We start from the raw sequence: 17,808 nt of genomic DNA, 5'->3' as shown, positions 1-17,808 counted from the left end.
GTGAGGATATGGAATACATTTTATCAGACTTAGGTTTTGTAGTTGTCATGACAACTGATTCTGTGTATACTGTATCCATTGATTAAAAACAACACTGCAACACAGAGGAGTTATAGGTGAAGGGTAGACTGTTGCATAGAACAAGAGGCATGTAAAAGATCCAGTAACTATAAGATCGAGACAAGAGTTCAGGGAGGGAAACGTAAGATGAGGAGAGGAAGTTCAGCTTGCGACAAAGAAGGAAATAGAGAAGGACAAAATTAAACACAACTGAGAAGGTCATGTAAATATAGATCGCTGTGTTTTTTAGGCCAATTTGAAGAACCTCCATGCGGCTACAGACCGAGACTATAAATAAAACTATTTAGCTACAGCAGCAGGCTTTTCGCTCCATTCAATCTTTCATGCTTTCCTTCTGCTGCTTCCTTCACTCAAGTTCAAAAACAAGTTAAATGAGTCAGTTGACTCAGGGATGTTGTCTCCTCTGGAAACTCATCTGTATCCATGGCAACACATGTCTCTATAGTTTCAGCACCACTGTCACTTCTAGCATCCTTGGTAACATGAGACAAATCAGCATGTCAGCAGCATGCTTAAACTAGCCTCCATTGAAGCTGTTTCCATGGTAACTACAGTACCAGTCTCTGCTACATGGTACTTGTATCCATGGCAATACTGTTTTTCCAATTGCCATAGCAACACAGATGGATTATTATGCTATCAAGGACTGTGATTGTATTGACTTATGATGATGATGATGATGAGGAGGAGGAGGAGACAAAAACACCTCTTATTTGTAATGTGAGCTCACTGCATCTAACAACAAGTAATTAAGGCTTATTTAGCAAAAATAAATATTAACTGCACACTTTGATGCAGTGAAGATAACCAGTGACACACATCCAAATGAAATCTTCTACATATTTCTGCAGTAGTGCAGACATTTTACAGCTATACACTGCTTTACTCTAGACCAAATAAACTTTAATTTTCCATCCATCCATCTATTAGCTATACAGCTTATCTCTTGATAGTTGTGGGGGGGCTGCAGCCGATCCCAGCTGACATTGGGTGAGAGGCGGGGTGCACCCTGGACAGGCTGCCGGTCTGTCACAGGGTCAAACTTTCAATTTGCGTAACAAAATGTAGGCGAAGCGGTAGTATCAGTTTTTCTTTCTTACTAACCATGTGTATGTGTGTGTGTGTGTGTGTGTGTGTGTATGTAGGTATCTCCTGTACCTCCAGCTGAAGAGAGATATCTACCATGGTCGTCTCCTCTGTCCTTTTGCTGAAGCTGCATATCTGGGAGCCTGCATCGTACAGGGTGAGACCTGATGACAAACAATGAATTTGGTATAGAGTTATTGACAATGAATCTACCGGTGGTTAGAGCTGAATCCTTATATATAATTATTATATTTGATTTGATTCACATATGGATGTGACATTAGTGATGGCTACTGCTAGATTCATTAACTACTTATATCCAGCTTATTACACTGTGTTTTCAATAACTGACATATGCATATATTCTTACTGTAAACCAACATGTTCATGACAGATACTGTGTATCTTACACTCATATGCAGACTGCACACAGCTCTTTCAATTTCCTCAGTCACTGTCTCACATTTTGTCCTGGACTTTGATGACTACTGCTGAAGAAGACTCTTTAAATGCTTTTATAGAAGGAAGACGCACATGGAAATTTTATTATCAAAATTACAGTCATTAGTGTCAGTAGCTTTCTCTGTCATCACATCACGAGATGACTCAGATTTGCCATGTGCATGTATCTTACCCTTTGATTGAAAATGGGAATGGATAAAAGTGCAGCCTGCAAAATATTTTCAGAGATGCTCCTCAGATAATGCCAGGATGACGGCCTGGGTAGAAACACCAGCAGAGAAATAAACTCTGACAGTCACACATCAGCTAGTTGTAAGTCCATTACTAAGCTTGTGAATTCCCTACCAGATTTTATAGTCACAACCATTTTAATGACTAAACTGTGTTGCACCACTGAAACTTAAGATGTGTCACTTTTGTCATTTTAGGTTGTATTGTGTTAATTTCGTGAAGTGAAATTTAAAATTTCCCCAGTCTACACTACATCATTATTAAACGGCATTAAACAACATCATTATTAAAGTTTCAGCCATTGTCATATTATCTTGTTTACTTTTCGATATAAAGGTCACATATTAGCATGCTAATGTCAGTTGATTGTGTTTACTAGATACACAACAGCCACATCTTCCAGTTATAGGATGTAAATATTTAGTGATAATTAGCATTAATTTCTATGTAAGAATTAATGTTGTGTGATGTGACCTGTTTTGATTTAATGAAACACTTGTATTATTACACTTAGGCTAAGTTGGAACAATCCAATCCCTCAATTTGTCTGGTGTCCGCTTCATTAACTGGCAGCATTTCAAGTTAACAGACTGGTGTTGTAATCCTACATTTTAAAACACCACAAGATGTATATGGACTGGGAAGAAGGAATAAGAGAGGATTTTTTTTCTTTTGTTAATTAGCAGTAACAGTTTAATGTTGAATCACAGTGTGGAGCCACTTGCTTTAATATGGATTAAGGAAGGAATTAGCTGAGCTGTATCATATACAGTAAATGAACCCCTCTGGCTGATACACAAATCGCTGAACTGTGCGAACACTGAGCTGATTGGCTCATATCCCCAGAGAGCACAGTGTGAATGGCTGAGTTATCTCAACCCAGAGCGTGTCTGCAGCATATCATTGGCTGCTCTGATTAACGAGGGCAGGTCCCTGTCCCACTTTGTCAGGGTGTTGATTATAGAGCTGGAGAATAGGTTGAGGATTACAGTTTAATTAAACTCCAGGCAAGTTTTTGATTTAACCTTTGTTATAACTGCTAATTAAGAACGGATTTAAGAGAGAAATTAGTCACTGTTAGGACTTTATACTTGATTCAATAAGGAAACTATTTATCCATTAGGGTCATCTGACTCAGTTTATGAGTATATTCTATATCCAGATAAGATGAAACAGATCTCTTTTTAAGCCTACAAATATTTAACATATTTGTAGGGTTTGTAGGCAGATGTTAAAGGAATAGTTTGACATTTTGGGAAACATGCTTATTCTCTTTCCATTGGACAGTTTAGAGCATATATGTACATATGTTTTTTTTTAACCCCATTTTCATGCCTGTACCACCCTCTCTTTACAGCTGAGCTTGGGGATTATGACCCAGAGGAGCATCCGTCAGACTATATCAGTGACTTCAAGCTGTTCCCTAAACAATCCCTCAAACTGGAGAGGAAGATTATGGAAATACACAAGAATGAGCTCAGGTAAAAGAGATGTGTACAATATCTGTGTGTGTGTGTGTGTGTGTGTGTGTGTGTGTGTGTGTGTGTGTGTGTGTGTGTGCGGTGGGGTTGTTTTGTTGTCTGGAGCAGCGTCTTTGTTATCAGTTTACTGTTTGATGTCGGTGACAGGCGTGGATGCTCACTCCTGTGATCTGTGTTTTCAAAACAAGCTGCGGAGACAATTTCCTACTCTGCAGACAATAAAGCTCTTTTCTGTCGTTCGGGCTAGAGACTAAATTGGATGATACCCAGAGATTTGTGCTTCATTGCTTTGCAGAAGGTATTCCAGCTTTAGATTCAGTTGAAAGTAAATAAAAACTGGAATTAATTTACAGGGGAAGGAGCATGAATTATTCATTTCAAGCTTGGTTTGGACAATTTGCTTGTTACTAGTGTTATGACTGATGCTCAGGACACAGGGGAAAAGACCCAAATGCAGATACCAATACCAAGATCAAGCAGATCAATGATTTATTTTACAACTAAAGAAGAACAAAAGGCTTACTGGCTGGTGATGAAGGCAAGGGTTAAAGGGCAGACAAGTCCAATGGGGAAGCAGCAGAAATCCAAAAAGAGACAAAAAACAAAAAGTCCAAACGCAGAACATCAGCAAAGACAAGGAAACAAAGCAGTCAGCAAACTCAACACAAAACTCTCACAGCTCAAGACAAGACCATATATATACACACCAGGATTAATTAACTAATGAGACACAGGTGATACAGAGAAGAGGTGGTAAAGTGAGAGGAAGTAAAGTGAGACACATGAGGAAACTAATTTCAAAATAAAACGGGGGAAAAAAGTCTCCCAGGGGATGGGTCATGACAGGATTTTCAGAATCTAAATTTTGATGAATATCAACTTAACAGGGTGGATAGAGTAAAAATAATTGTTGAACCCAGACCTGAAAAAACCCTAATCCTAACCCTTTTCTGCTCCCCTGCATGTGATCAGCATTTGGGTCACCTGCCCAGACACAATAAATAACAACAACAGACGCTGACATGGTGCAGGGCCTCTTTCCAACAATATGATTAACATGTCTGAACCTTGTTTGAGGAGAGAAATTGGCTGCAGAATGAAAATGCAATACGAAGAAAATGCAGAATTAGAAGAGGAGGACATTAATGCCCCCAAGAGGTTTCTGCATTAATATAATAATGAGAGTGAAAAAGTCTCAAATATATTAAAATTGATGCTCCATTTAAGGTCCTAAGTCATTAGATCATACACATAAACCCCCCCTCCATCAGGCCGTTTGAGGTTATTTGTATCATCGCTCCAGCTCACAAATGATGTTGCGAGGTTTGTGACCGTCACACTTACAGCGATTACAGAACATCAAAGACAAATCCTTCATTTCCCAAAGCACAGAGGCAGATGATGCCAAGTGCCCTCAGTGTGCCCCGATGGGTCCGACTGACAGGATTAACTGCATGTAGATTAGTACTGAGCTGTAGAGAGACTTCAGGTGATTTACAAATGGGTGCATGGAATTTATTTTCCATAGTCAAGAAGTTCCTTAATGGGTTTAGCATTTTCCTCTATGTGCATATAGACAGATTTATGTGTTTGCAATTTTAATGTTGATTTATATGTCTAGCATCTTGAGTAGCGGCATACATCGCTCAATTTTTTTTTGACTTTGCAGCACTTAGACTAATGAGCAAGTAAAGCACCGACACTCCCACCAAACACTTGGCCTCTGTTAATATGTCTGTCTCTGCAAAATGGTAACAGATGATCAAAGATTGGGCCAAATGTAAACACTTTAATTGGTTAAACATAAAGAAAAGATTTTTTAAGAGTTGCCAAACTGTGTTCTACTGTAAACAAGAACAATATTCATCTCAGGCACATTGGCATTGTGGCTTTTCTTCACCTTCTCCAAGCCTATTATCAACTACTGTTCCCACCCTCAAGGCTATATGTCCAGTTCATGATGGACACTGAGAAATCATTTAAGTGTTTACGTTTATTTCTTGTGAACACAAAAAAGAAATAGACTTCACAGTCAGGAGGTTTTCTGCCCATTTGAGCTGCTGTTCTGTAACTGAGGATTGAAAATAGTGTTGGGTGGTCTATTATAATTTGGGTTACTTTTTGTAAGGAGATTTCCACCCACGAAAAGTTCAGCTATATTCCAGAGACGTGAGGAAAACATACTGTGTGATCTGAAATGGGAATGGAAGTTAACTACTGTAGTTTGGCCCACTTGTCAACATGATCAGTTGAAGTAGTGACAGTGACACACAGGCAATGTAGACAGATAAAGCATTCACATATTTTTAGACTCGGTGTGACTTATGCTTTCAGAGGATATTGTCATCTCTGATGTCCATTTCAAGTAAACATCCATAAATTCACTTTGAAATCATAGAGGAAAGATTTCTCAGTACTTGCCTCAGAATCTTTACATTTTTAAGTTTTCTTCAGTATCACAGTCATTTGTGAATTGTTCTCAGTATCTGCAGTGGTACAAAACGAACAGAAACTGCTGATAGCAAATTCAGTTTACTTAATTTTCTGAAATGTAAATAAAACAGAGGGTTAAAGTTGTAATAAATATGATTTACTTAATCAATGGGAACATTATGCTTCCTGCTTCTTGAAAAAGTTCTCTTCATTTAAGTGAACACTTTTGGGTGGGTCCAAGGGTCTGACTGAATCATGGAAGGCAACAAAACAGATCAATTAAGTCAACATGAAAGTGCTAACATACCTGTACAATTTTCATAACTAGAAACACAGGGACATATGCTAACAGTATCAAAGTGGTGGTTTTTAAATAATCCGTTCTTTTCTTTTCAGGGGCCAGTGTGCTGCTTTGGCAGAGTTGAACATGCTTCAAAGGGCTCACAGCCTGGAAACATATGGAGTTGACCCTCATCCATGCAAGGTAAGATTAGTGAAAACTGTCCACTTTCATCCAGTCTGGATGCGACGCCTGATGATAATAATTTACATAAAGATACCCCCACTTCATGTTTCCACCTTTGTCATAAATCATTCACTGTCCCTCTCTCTATTTAATAATTTCCACCTTTAATTTTAACATTAATCTCAACCCACTTATTAATGGACAAAGTAACTGGGGCTCTCATCATTGATAATCAGACTAGTTCTGAGTGTAAAAAATATAACAATGTAAATGTTCAGGATGAACACATGCCTCTGCTCTGTCATCTCTTAAATAAAGAGTTACACTTTTTGTCGTCACTGTAAACTGTGTTGTCAGTGTTTTTCATTGTTAATCTGAGCGGCAATAGTGAACAAAACATGATTTTGGCATCATTATTGATTAATGCATATGCCACTTGCAGCCATTTGTTTACAGGTGTAAATATTCACCAAAGTTGTTTGTGTGGTTGTGTGGAAGTACAAATTGTGGCTTCAGTGGAGAGTTTGTGCCAGTTACACAGATACACACACTTGTCCTTTTTACCCTTTGCTTATTTGCTCTTAATTTGCATATTAAATGGTGACTATACACATGATTAACTTTACTAACAGCAACCTTTCAGCAAACCTGAGAGGTCACCAAGAGAGGTGTAATGATAGGTGAGACTGAGGTGGAATAGATGAGGGAAGGTCAATGGCTATCAGCAGAACTAATCCTCTAGTTGACACTTTGAACCTCTGGTAACATTATCTCGGTAAACAAAAGAAATCTGCACAGATATAGTCACTTTCAGAAATCAATATTCTCATTGATTGGTCAGAGAAAATTATGGCTTCAGCAAGTCAATGTAGCTGACTGCATCTTTAAACTGCTAACAGTGGAAACCTTTAGAGTAAAGCATCTACTGTTAGTATTGTGGTTCATTTGACACTGAAGTATTCACCTTGGTTTCTACAGTGAGAGACTGCCAGTACTTTTTTTTTTGGTGCTACTCCTGTGCTATTTTGAAAGATGGAACAGATTGAATCTGATAAAGCAAGGCAATATTTTACAACTCGCTATTCGCTAATTCTCACCCTCTGTGTTCATCTTCCATCCAGTCAGAGTGTGAAATAGGGACACCCTCTCATGGACAGGCGTATCAAAGCATGCTAAGCAGATTAACGAGATATTTAAATTCTGTCTGTTGGAGAGGATCCCCTTTATCTGCTCCACTCTTGTCAGTGGGGCTGTTTTTAATTTGGTTTGCTGGAAATGGATGTTATTACTGGGGCTGTAGTATCATGCACATGCAGATCTGTGAAGATCAAGAATCAGAGAGAGTAAGCAAGAAAATGAGGCGAAGAGAGTGATTTACAGAAAGATACTGAGAGGCACATCAGCAAAGACATGAGATCTACAGATAGGAACATATTATGTCCTCTCACTCTGGAATTGCTGTCGGTTTCATCTTGCCTCAGTAGATCAGACTGAGTCTCCCTGATCTCTGTGTTCTGCACCTTGTTCTTGATCTCATTTACTGCAAATTGGGGGTTTGGAGTTTGAAACAAACAAGTGATTTTGTGTAGGTGCCATTACCATGGAAATTATTGATGGCCCACTTGCTTCCCTGCTGTTAGTCCACCTGTATCCCATAATGCCATGCTCTGCCTTTCACGCTACATGTCTATGTGTGTGTGTTTTCAGGACTTTACAGGCTCCACAGCCTTTCTCGGGTTCACAGCCACAGGTTTTGTGGTCTTCCAGGGAAACAAGAGAATACACCTCCTCAAATGGTATAAATCTTTGTCTTAAATATAAACCTGTAAGCATGGAAATTAAATGCGTGGTCTCAAATCTAATCTTAACACACCTCACACTTTATGATCCATCTCAAATAGAGCAAAATATCAGATTTAAAATCAGTTCTATACACTGATATACCATGTAGTAAAAGTAAATACTATACTAATACTATGACATATAGAGTATGTCAAGGACACAAAGCTTTGCCACATAAAAAATAATCTTGTAGAACCACCTTTAATCGCCTTAGAACAGAGATTTGTCAAATTTGTTTTTATCATGTTGCCTATTATTGACCAAGGTTTTGTAGATATATTATGAGTCATAACACTGTGGTTCTTTGCAGGGCGGATGTCAGCAAGCTGAAGTTTGAAGGGAAAACCTTTTATGTCATTGGGATTCAGAAGGAGGTGAGTGCAGTGTCTTCCTGCATGCAGCTTAACCCTCCTTCTGGAGGCTTAAAAAAATAAATGAACAAAATGTGCTGTGTAGTTTCCTTTATGATGATGAATTGTGACCTGTTAGATCCCAACCTTTAACATCTGTGAAGTTTGGTACTTCTGGAAAAAAAAGAAAAGAAAAAAAAAACCCACCATGATTTTAATGCAGACGCACAGTTACTGTCTGTGTTCATTTGGATTCAGTTTTGTGTTAGTGACCATTTTAAACCTCCAAATGTACTATACATCCTTTATTTTCTGTGCTCCCCTCCTTCTTCCTTTCCTTTCCCCCTTTCTTCATCTTTGCATCGTTTCATCATCAGAGAAATGTGCTATGGAACTGTACTGTTTGTCTATGTAATCTGGTCCACCATCACACACACTGTATATGTGTGTCGCTGTTTCAGATCTCCTTAACAGGCAGGATTCACTGTAACAGGATGGTGGGTGTGTTACAACTAACCTCCTCACTCACATTATGTGTCAGCTGTGGCCCAAATATGAGACTCCTTCATGTTCGGACACGAGCAATATTGACAAACATAAATTACATGACATCTTTCCTTAAAACTGACACAGACAGAAAATACTGACTTAAAACATCAAATTACAACAGGTGTCTTGGATTTGGGACACATGTTTCATTTGTACTCTATGTTTGTCATCCAGTCTGGAGCTGTGGTAGATTCTGAGCAGCAGTTTTGGTGCATTATGACTCATTTATGTGCATAAAACCTTTATTTTACGAGAACTGCAGCTGATCGTGTCTCATGTTGCTGTGAGGTTCCTTGAAAAAATACTTGAAAATGGTTATTACTGGAGTTAAAGTCAGGTTGCTCTTTAATCTACCAACCATCCAATCAATCAATCAGTCAATGAGTTCAATCAATCTCATAAATATTCTCTTCATTACAGAAGCTTAAACCAGCTCTCTCATCTCTGCTTAACCTGTCAGTCTGTCTGCCTGTTTCTTTGTCTGTCTGGCAACTCATGAATGGCTGAAGATGCAGTTTTATCTTTGTGTTTCTGTCTCTTCTCTCTGTGTGTAAACATAGTCATCACTGGTGAGTAAATACAAACAAGTAATAAGAGTAGCACAAAATATTGTTGTATTTAATTCCTCAATTTGATGTCTCTTCCTACAGTCCTGCCCTCACCTCCCGTTTTATAATTGGAGGAACCTTTTTCATCGTTATTTGGTTGTTTGTGTCATTTTGTTTTGTATCATTTTGTACAAAAGTTGTCTGCATTGTCATTTCATTCACTTTATCTAGTGTTTTTTCTGTTATTTAGCTCATCTGTGCAGTTATTTTGAGTCTATGTCAGTAAAAAACATTCTGTTCTATGGTTAAAATGTGGTGTCTCTCACCTGTGTAACTACTCCCCATAGGCACATCATCTAAATAAGCTTCACAGATCCATTATCAGTCAACTATAGATTATGTGATATTATGATGCATAATCTATAACTATGTCCATGTCATGTATCTATAATGTCAGTGTCTCGACAAATTGTTGATTTCTCCACTTTGACTGTGTTTTTATACAGTATGTGCGGGTGTGTGAGTGAGTGTGTTCCCTATAAATATTCACGTCACCTCTGTGAAGAAGATAAGATTTTTCACAGTATTCTAGGATTTTTAATTGTGTATTTGTGTGTAGTCTTCCACTGTGTGACAGGTCACTGCATGATTTCACTCTTTGCCCTCACCTCTGTTATTTAGCCTGGAACACATTAACTTTATTGTCCCACTTTGAGCTTATGGCAGTTTTTCATGGCTTTATTACTGCAACACCCACATGAAATGTTCTTTAAACAGCAGTTTATCTGGTTCATTGTTACATGTTTTATTCTTTAGTTAGCCATTGGTGTTCCAGCTTAGACATGAATTTTAATGGTTGATTTACAGCATGAGATTACAGTTGAAAAGCAGTTAGCAAATTAATATATCACATTGATTAAGGTATTGGAAACACAAGATGCAACTTATTTCTGTATATGCTTATGTTACTTCTACTAGAGTACATGTAAATATATCGTTTCAGAGGAGCAGTTAAAATCAGCATCATAAAATGTCATGTCATGCTTTAAAAGCACTTTTGCATGCAGCCAAAGTGGGAGAATTTGTTAATGATATTTTAACACACAGCTCTGGTAGTTTCACATGCCTGTAAACACACACACACATGGCCACTGCAGCACATGTGTGTAAATCACAACTACATACCTAATATGACTGATGTGTGACACTGAGGGGGCTGAGCAATATAGCTGACTAAGAGGCTTTAGGAAAGGGAACAAGCTGGATCAGTGTACAGCTTTAAACTGTGTAGTGAGGTTTTCTAGATCATTTCATGATTCAAGGTCCAAGACTTTTTTGGTTGTTTTTTTTCTATAAAATTTATAGGTATGTCATAGCATGGTTGTTACTGTTTTACAGTAACTCCCGTGTTATTGATCATACGGTTTCCTCTCTCCTTCTCTCACTCACCCCCTCCTTCTTGTTGTTGAGCAGTATTGATCTGGGATCTCATATTACCAGACACACAGGACCGAAAACTAGACATTTACAGGAACACATCCCTCCCCCTCCTAGTCCATAAAGACCCATGTTCTGCTAGCAGACCATTTTTACTGCTGAACTCTATGGCCAGAGCACTATATCTGTCTTACATCTTGCTAAGCTTATGGCTTTGGGTCTGTGGGTCAGCATTTTGCACAGCTCCCTCTCATCATGTTCAGCACCTCTCTTGTCCTCATTCACACATCTTGGGGGAATCTAATTTCTAATCCTCACTATCTTTCTTTCTCTCTCTGTGTATTTGTCCTCTTCTGTGCAGAAGAAACTGGTGTTGACATTTCACACCTCGACCCCTGCGGCGTGTAAGCACTTATGGAAGTGCGGGGTGGAGAACCAGGCCTTTTACAAGTGGGTCTGAAGTGCATTTACACACACACACACACATACACACACACACACACACACAAACATATCCAGGAAACCTATTGAGCTGATCTTTAACCAAATATTTGAGATTCATCAACACTACACTACAAATATTTAAGATGACACTGATCTAGTTGGTATGTGTTGTAACAGTTCTTAAATCTATTTGAATATATTTATTTAGATTTTTATTTTTTTAGCACATTATCACTCTTTTAATCTTATTTTAATGACTCAATATGGTACTGCCACAGTACACTGCTGTCCTTCACTGGGGAACAGCTGATCGCTCCAAGGCCGTCGCTCTGATCTGCAGGGACTACTGACACTGCTGGCGTGTCAGGAATGGAAACAAGCTTTGGGGTGAAGGCAAAAGTTTGAGAATGGAGATTAAACTCTGCTTTTGTCTGTCGTCATGGGGAACACAAGGTTGCAAGCAAACAAAACCAATGACCTCTTTTGCCCCCGGTCAGGGTTCACTGGGAATATGAGAGGAGCAATTTATTGCACTTGATAGTTAGACAGCAGAGGAAGTTGTCACACTCGCGATCACAGTGCTTGTGTTGCTGCACAAAACAACATTCACATAAGCTTCATGAGACTTGTAGCATTCCTCCTCTTCCCATCAGCTTTTCCTGCTATTTGAGCTCGTATTTTCGGCATGCAGAGAGAGATCAGCCCTTTGATACACCCCAGAGTTCAAGCTGACCATGACTGTGAGCATGTGGTCTCTGGACTCAAGGAACATCACATCTCTGTGGACACAATGGTTCACTTGAAAACAAGTTAATTTTTTACACAACTGTTACGACCAGTGGTAACTTAGTGGACCCAGAAGCAGAACACAGGCTCAGGAGGGTTGAACCAGGATTAGTGAATGGCAATTCACTATGCACGAGGAGAACCAAAACTAGAGAACATGAAACACTACAGAGCCTTGGCATAGTACCGTGTAAGTAGACTGAACGAACTGGTGACTAGAAGACCAGGGTTTAAATACTGCAGAGCAGAGGAAATGATGAGAGCCAGGTGTGCTGACTGCCCTCAGGAGGAGGAGTTGATTGGAACAGGGAAGATGCCCATGCCCACACACACACCACACACACACACCACACACACACACACACACACAGGGAGAGAAAGTCACATAGACACAGACAACAAAAGAAACACAAGGGAAAGAGTGAGCCCTTGGCAGGACCATGCTAACAACATCCAATGTACCCAATGACCTTGTAAACAGTCGAACCACAATGTCCATTTACTCAATGTTTTAGAGCTGTCAATCATATCACATGACCTTGATCAGTTGTGCCAGAATTGCAGATGTTTAAAATTCCTTTCTTTTATGAGCACTTTCTCATCCACACTGGCTTAAAAACTGGCATCCAGGGGGGGATTTGCAAGGAAAATAATGGAACAAGGAAACATCCATCGGGGAGAGAAGTGAAGACAAACTGCAAAGGCTGTAGTGTGAAGAGGGCGCTGAGTGGGATGAAAAAGACTGCTGCCTGTACACAGCTGGTCAGATTTAATGTGGAGCAGTCGTGCTGACATGAGTTGGAGGCTGCTTTATGATTTCTTCATGGTGCCCTTTCCTCCTCCAGACTGTCAATCACTCCGAGTCTACCTCACCCTCTTATTGTGTTATTTCCAGGGCCCTTATTTTCCCCTGCTGTTCATGCACGCTGCTTTTTTTGAAAACATGTTTTTGTTTTGAAATGTTTCCATATGACTCTCCATCTGCAACTTTTAGCTATATTGCCTATTTTGTCTACTACCATGGAGCAATTTCCTCATGTTGAAATACATTAACACAAAAAAATCTTACAAAATGAGGACATGGTGATGAAGTTATAAAAGCTTTCTGATAATAACCATAGCTTGTGTATAACCCTGGATATTGACTCCTTAATGACAGCAGCTCATGTATCTCTGAGAGGCGGACAGAGAGGGAGTGGATGTCATCTCGGATGTCAGACAAGCATCAGAGCCCCTTAATCAAATCAGAGTGAATTGAGTTTGTGAATGGCAGCCAAGCAGAGCTTTGAAAACATATGGCCTCTCACTCGCACTCTCTCTGTTTCCCTGACATACACACACACACTAAGCAAAGCAAAGGTGTGTGTGTGTGTGCTCTGGCACCGTCCCTACTACACTGGAGCACTGGTTTTGCATGATAAATGATCCTGAACAAACCATGAAGGTTTGACCTACTGCATAAATTTTTAAATCTGTACACCTTGGAACAGCTTCCTCCTGTGTCTTTTAAGAGTCTGCTGATATGTTATCCAAAATATTAAGTTGAGACGTAGTGAGGGTTAAAGTGACAGCCACAAACAAATCCATAAAAAAGTTTTTACAAGAATGAACTATTCAGTGTTTTGTGCTTTCAATGCTCTGTGACAATGAAGTTCTTTGTATGTGTGTCTCTTTTTCATTTCTTCCTCCCTCTCTATGACAGGTGTGCGAAGTCAAGTCAGATAAAGACAGTTTCTAGCAGTAACATCTTCTTCAAAGGCAGCAGGTTCAGATACAGGTGAGCCTGTTCAAGTTATTTTCATAAGAGTTGGTATACTTTTTTTATAGGCAACAGAACAGCAGACTGGAGTTTGACAGTTAAAGATAAGTAATGTGTGTTAAAGGAAAGTAAGCAGGATCTATATGTGTGAAGAGAGTTCAGAAACAGGGACAAAGAAAAAAAGACGAACATCACAAGAGAAACTTATGATGGAATTAACCAGTGACAATGGAGGAGATAAAAAGATACAGAGTCCGATTTAACCAACTGATTTAACTCATGCAAATTCACCCACAGCAGTTCATCACTTAACCCTCAGTTACATCTTACGGTGGCCTTGTCTTAACCTAACAAATGTTGCATACCCGTGCTGTGTGTTTACCTTGAGCTCATCAGCACGCTGTAGATCCAAATGCTGCTTCTCCTCCACACCTACACCCTGCTCAGAATTGAGTTTCTGTGATTTACTGACCCCAATATCACAGGAAAGCCTCTATATAAGTCTGTTATGGAAGCCATGTTAGCCTCGATTCTCATCTCAGACAAAGCTCCTTTACCAGGCTTACACTTCAGTTTGCTCCATTTCATCAGCTAGCTAAAGCAGTTTGGCTTAAGGGCCAGCGATGAGTAATAGCATATGGTAGAGTTTGCTCTGAAATATGGGAATTGGTCACTTGTGCTAATGCAGAATGAGGAAGAGATTTGTGGTGCTGGATCAAATGATGCTAGCATTTTCCAATATAGACATACATTTACTAGCAGGCAGTAGTGATGTGAGTGTCCCTTGAGCTATCAAGTGCATGTTCTACCACTCAACAGATATGTCATTTCACCCTCTAATTTATGACCTAACCATCAGTCTCACCAACAATAGATTAATGTGTGGGATGGTGGCTGCTGGCTTGAAACAGAGTAGTCAGAGTCCAGAAACTCCACTCACCCAACAATCAGACTAATGGAGCTGTTAACCCTGCTGCCTGCTCAGCAGAAACAGAAATAGTTTTGATTATGAACAACAACTGCACAACTAATGAAAAATTACAGATTCTTATTTCAGTCAGTAACCACTGCAATTACTGTTGCCCTGTTTCTCTCAGACACACTTGTCTCTAGCATCTATAATTACTGACAAGGGACACAATGAAAAACATCATGTAAAATGTTTCAATTTCAGAATAGTTTTTAAGATTTTGCAAGTCATTGTCTCACAGGGGTCTGTCACATGGCCTCACTGCAAAGCTTTTAAAACAGAATCAACCTGTCTAAAGCCTCTGGACCTCATGTAGGTCTGTATTAGTGTGATTTAAAACAAGAGGTAATTGATTCTTTAATAGACTAGGTTGTATTCACAGTAATGACCTGTCAGTGTTACTTGTTACTGGCCTCATGTTCTTTTTGCTGTTCAATATTTTTTTGTCTTGTAAAGCTCTTAATAATTGATTTATTTTAAAGAAATTACAGTATTTTTACAGGAGTTGTAACTCTGTCTGCAATGATCCTGTGTTTCTCCCTGTTAGTGGAAGAGTAGCCAAGGAGGTGATTGAAGCCAGTTCTAAGATTCAGAGAGAGCCACCAGAGGTGCGCAGGTAAGGACAAGCAGCAGCTCTCTCACACAGTTAGAAAACAATAAACAGCAATTTCATTACTGCCTGCTCGCTCATTTACAGTAATGTTCTTCTACTGAGGGATATTACCAGGAAAAATCTAATTATCATCTCTTTATGGAGGTCGAAATTTGCAAGGGAAGACGGCGACAAAGCAGTCAGTGATGTTGATGTTTGTGTTTTCAGAGCCCAGTTTGGTCAGAGTCGAAGTTTTAACTCACTGAGCCATAAAAACCTCATCATGAACATGGAACCTCTGGTACCTGCACTGCCCTCCACCAACGAATATGAAGAGACAGCCACAGACAATGGTAGGATACTACTTACTCTGCACACACACACACACACACACACACACAAGAGACACACACCCATGCCCTCCTGCCATAGACCTCTGGAAAGTCATTTGGGGTCTCCCTTGTGTAAGAAGATGCACATGCACAACTCTCAGATGGAGAGCTTTAATTGAGCAGCTGATGCTCCGTCCTGCATCAGTCTTGTCTCCCTGGAGACACCAATCACAGCATGCTAAAAATACCTCCCATGATCCTCCCTAAGGATACCACCATGCCTGTGTGTGTCTGACTTTGTGTGTGTTTTACAGAGGAAGATACAGTGCGTGACATCACAAAAGCAGAGACACAGACCCAGCTTGTGTTATCATTAAGTAAAACTCAATTAGAAGTTATTTGTTTGGCTCCATGAGGTCTGTCTCTGTTTATGCCCTTGTGTGCTGCTGTGAGCACATGCAAGATTTTGTTTGTTCATTTTCCTGTTTGTGGGTGTTTGTGAACATCCAGAAGTTTGATCATGAAAGTGAAAGTCAAGAATATTGACTACAGTTTAACAGTTGACACTTAATTGAACTTTGATTTTTGTGTAGGCAGTAATATAAACTCATTTTCAGGACGTGGTTTGGGATATTACAGTGCGTTGACTTAGAACTTAGCAATACAGAACATTATACAGTCATATTTCTTCATATTAGTCATATAAAATAAAGCATTAATGCTTGATTTAATATATTTGGCAACCTTATCTTCCATTTATGTTGAATTTTATGTTCACCTGTAGATAAAAAAAAAAACATTTTTTCATGTTCAGCCAATCTACTGCTCACAAAAGACTAAATGACTTGCCCCAGCAATTGATCAGAATTAATTAACTGGAAGTGCCAAATAAACACTATGCAAAATAAAGCATTACCAGCAGACATAGGACTGTGTGACCACGTGATGAAGTGTATAACGGGGGTGGTTGCTACAGGATATTTCAGTTAAGTTATCCATCAGCTGGCCTGTTGACACCTAGCTTACAGCTGAACTTGGATCAGTTCTCTCCCCATGAGAGTGTAGAGTAAGAGTCGGGTGTGGGTTTTTTTCCCACTTATGAGGTGACGTGGCAACACCAAATGAAGCTGAACAGAAGAGTTGGTATTTTAAGGCTTTTTCCCAGGGCACCACCTTCCCAGAGTAGATTTATGTTGTCCATAAAAGGTGAACACTCACCACTGCGACCTATTATCTGATTGAAGCATATATCTTATTGCTGAGGAGAAGAATAAGGCGGAGAGGAACAGGGGATAAGGTAACACGAGACAGTTCGAGAGCCAGGATGGAGAGAGAGAAGGAAAAGAGATGGAGAGAAAATGAGAGAGGAGAAAATGGACTGCAGGGCTGAGAGAGTGAACAAAGGTTAGGGAAGGATGTACGCCACCAGCTCATTTGGATGTGCAAGAGGAAGGTATGTGTGTGTGTGTGTGTGTGGCAAAGCATAACAGAAATGAGGGTGAATTTATTTAAGGTCATATCACAGAGATGCAAACCTGAATAAATTTAGTTTGGTAAATGAGACATGAGGTGTTATTCATCCAAAAAATAAGAGAAATTGATATCAACAAATAAATCACTGTGATGATGTTAATGATTTTGCTTTCAGTTAAATAAAAAAAGCAAAAGAATAAAAAGAAAAGAAACAATTAGAAATATTATGTAAATTACTAGTGTTAATGTATTAATCCCACATAAAATCTAATTTTGTTTAGTTGATAAAAGACAGACAGATAATGTTGTGTTATTTGTGTGGATGAACTGCAAATAAAACACAAAACCTTAACCTGAATTAGCAGGTGGAGTCTTGTAAGGAAGAGAAGAGAGAGATGTTTTAATACATTGGATGTACAGTGAGGTCACTTTACATTTTTGTCCTACAAATATTTGCTCTGTCTCTCATTCACTTCTTTGTCCATA

The 17,808-nt window shown here is 39.3% G+C and overlaps 1 protein-coding gene across 2 annotated transcripts in view; it reads left to right on the top strand.

The window, feature by feature from the left end:
* Positions 1-17,808, top strand: part of frmd3 (FERM domain containing 3) — a 52,090-nt gene that overhangs the window by 22,158 nt on the left and 12,124 nt on the right. For both annotated transcript variants that reach the window (XM_018669321.2, XM_018669320.2), the window contains exons 5-13: positions 1,227-1,324; positions 3,218-3,341; positions 6,171-6,258; positions 7,948-8,036; positions 8,393-8,456; positions 11,328-11,416; positions 13,899-13,973; positions 15,473-15,541; positions 15,746-15,870. In XM_018669321.2, coding sequence (XP_018524837.1) covers positions 1,227-1,324; positions 3,218-3,341; positions 6,171-6,258; positions 7,948-8,036; positions 8,393-8,456; positions 11,328-11,416; positions 13,899-13,973; positions 15,473-15,541; positions 15,746-15,870 — 821 coding nt within the window. The remainder of the gene's footprint in view (positions 1-1,226; positions 1,325-3,217; positions 3,342-6,170; positions 6,259-7,947; positions 8,037-8,392; positions 8,457-11,327; positions 11,417-13,898; positions 13,974-15,472; positions 15,542-15,745; positions 15,871-17,808) is intronic.

Source organism: Lates calcarifer, linkage group LG13 (genome assembly GCF_001640805.2).
Source record: "Lates calcarifer isolate ASB-BC8 linkage group LG13, TLL_Latcal_v3, whole genome shotgun sequence".
Lineage (NCBI taxonomy): Eukaryota > Metazoa > Chordata > Actinopteri > Centropomidae > Lates > Lates calcarifer.
Note: the sequence above shows the minus strand (reverse complement) of the source record. Positions and strands in the feature narration are given on the sequence as shown.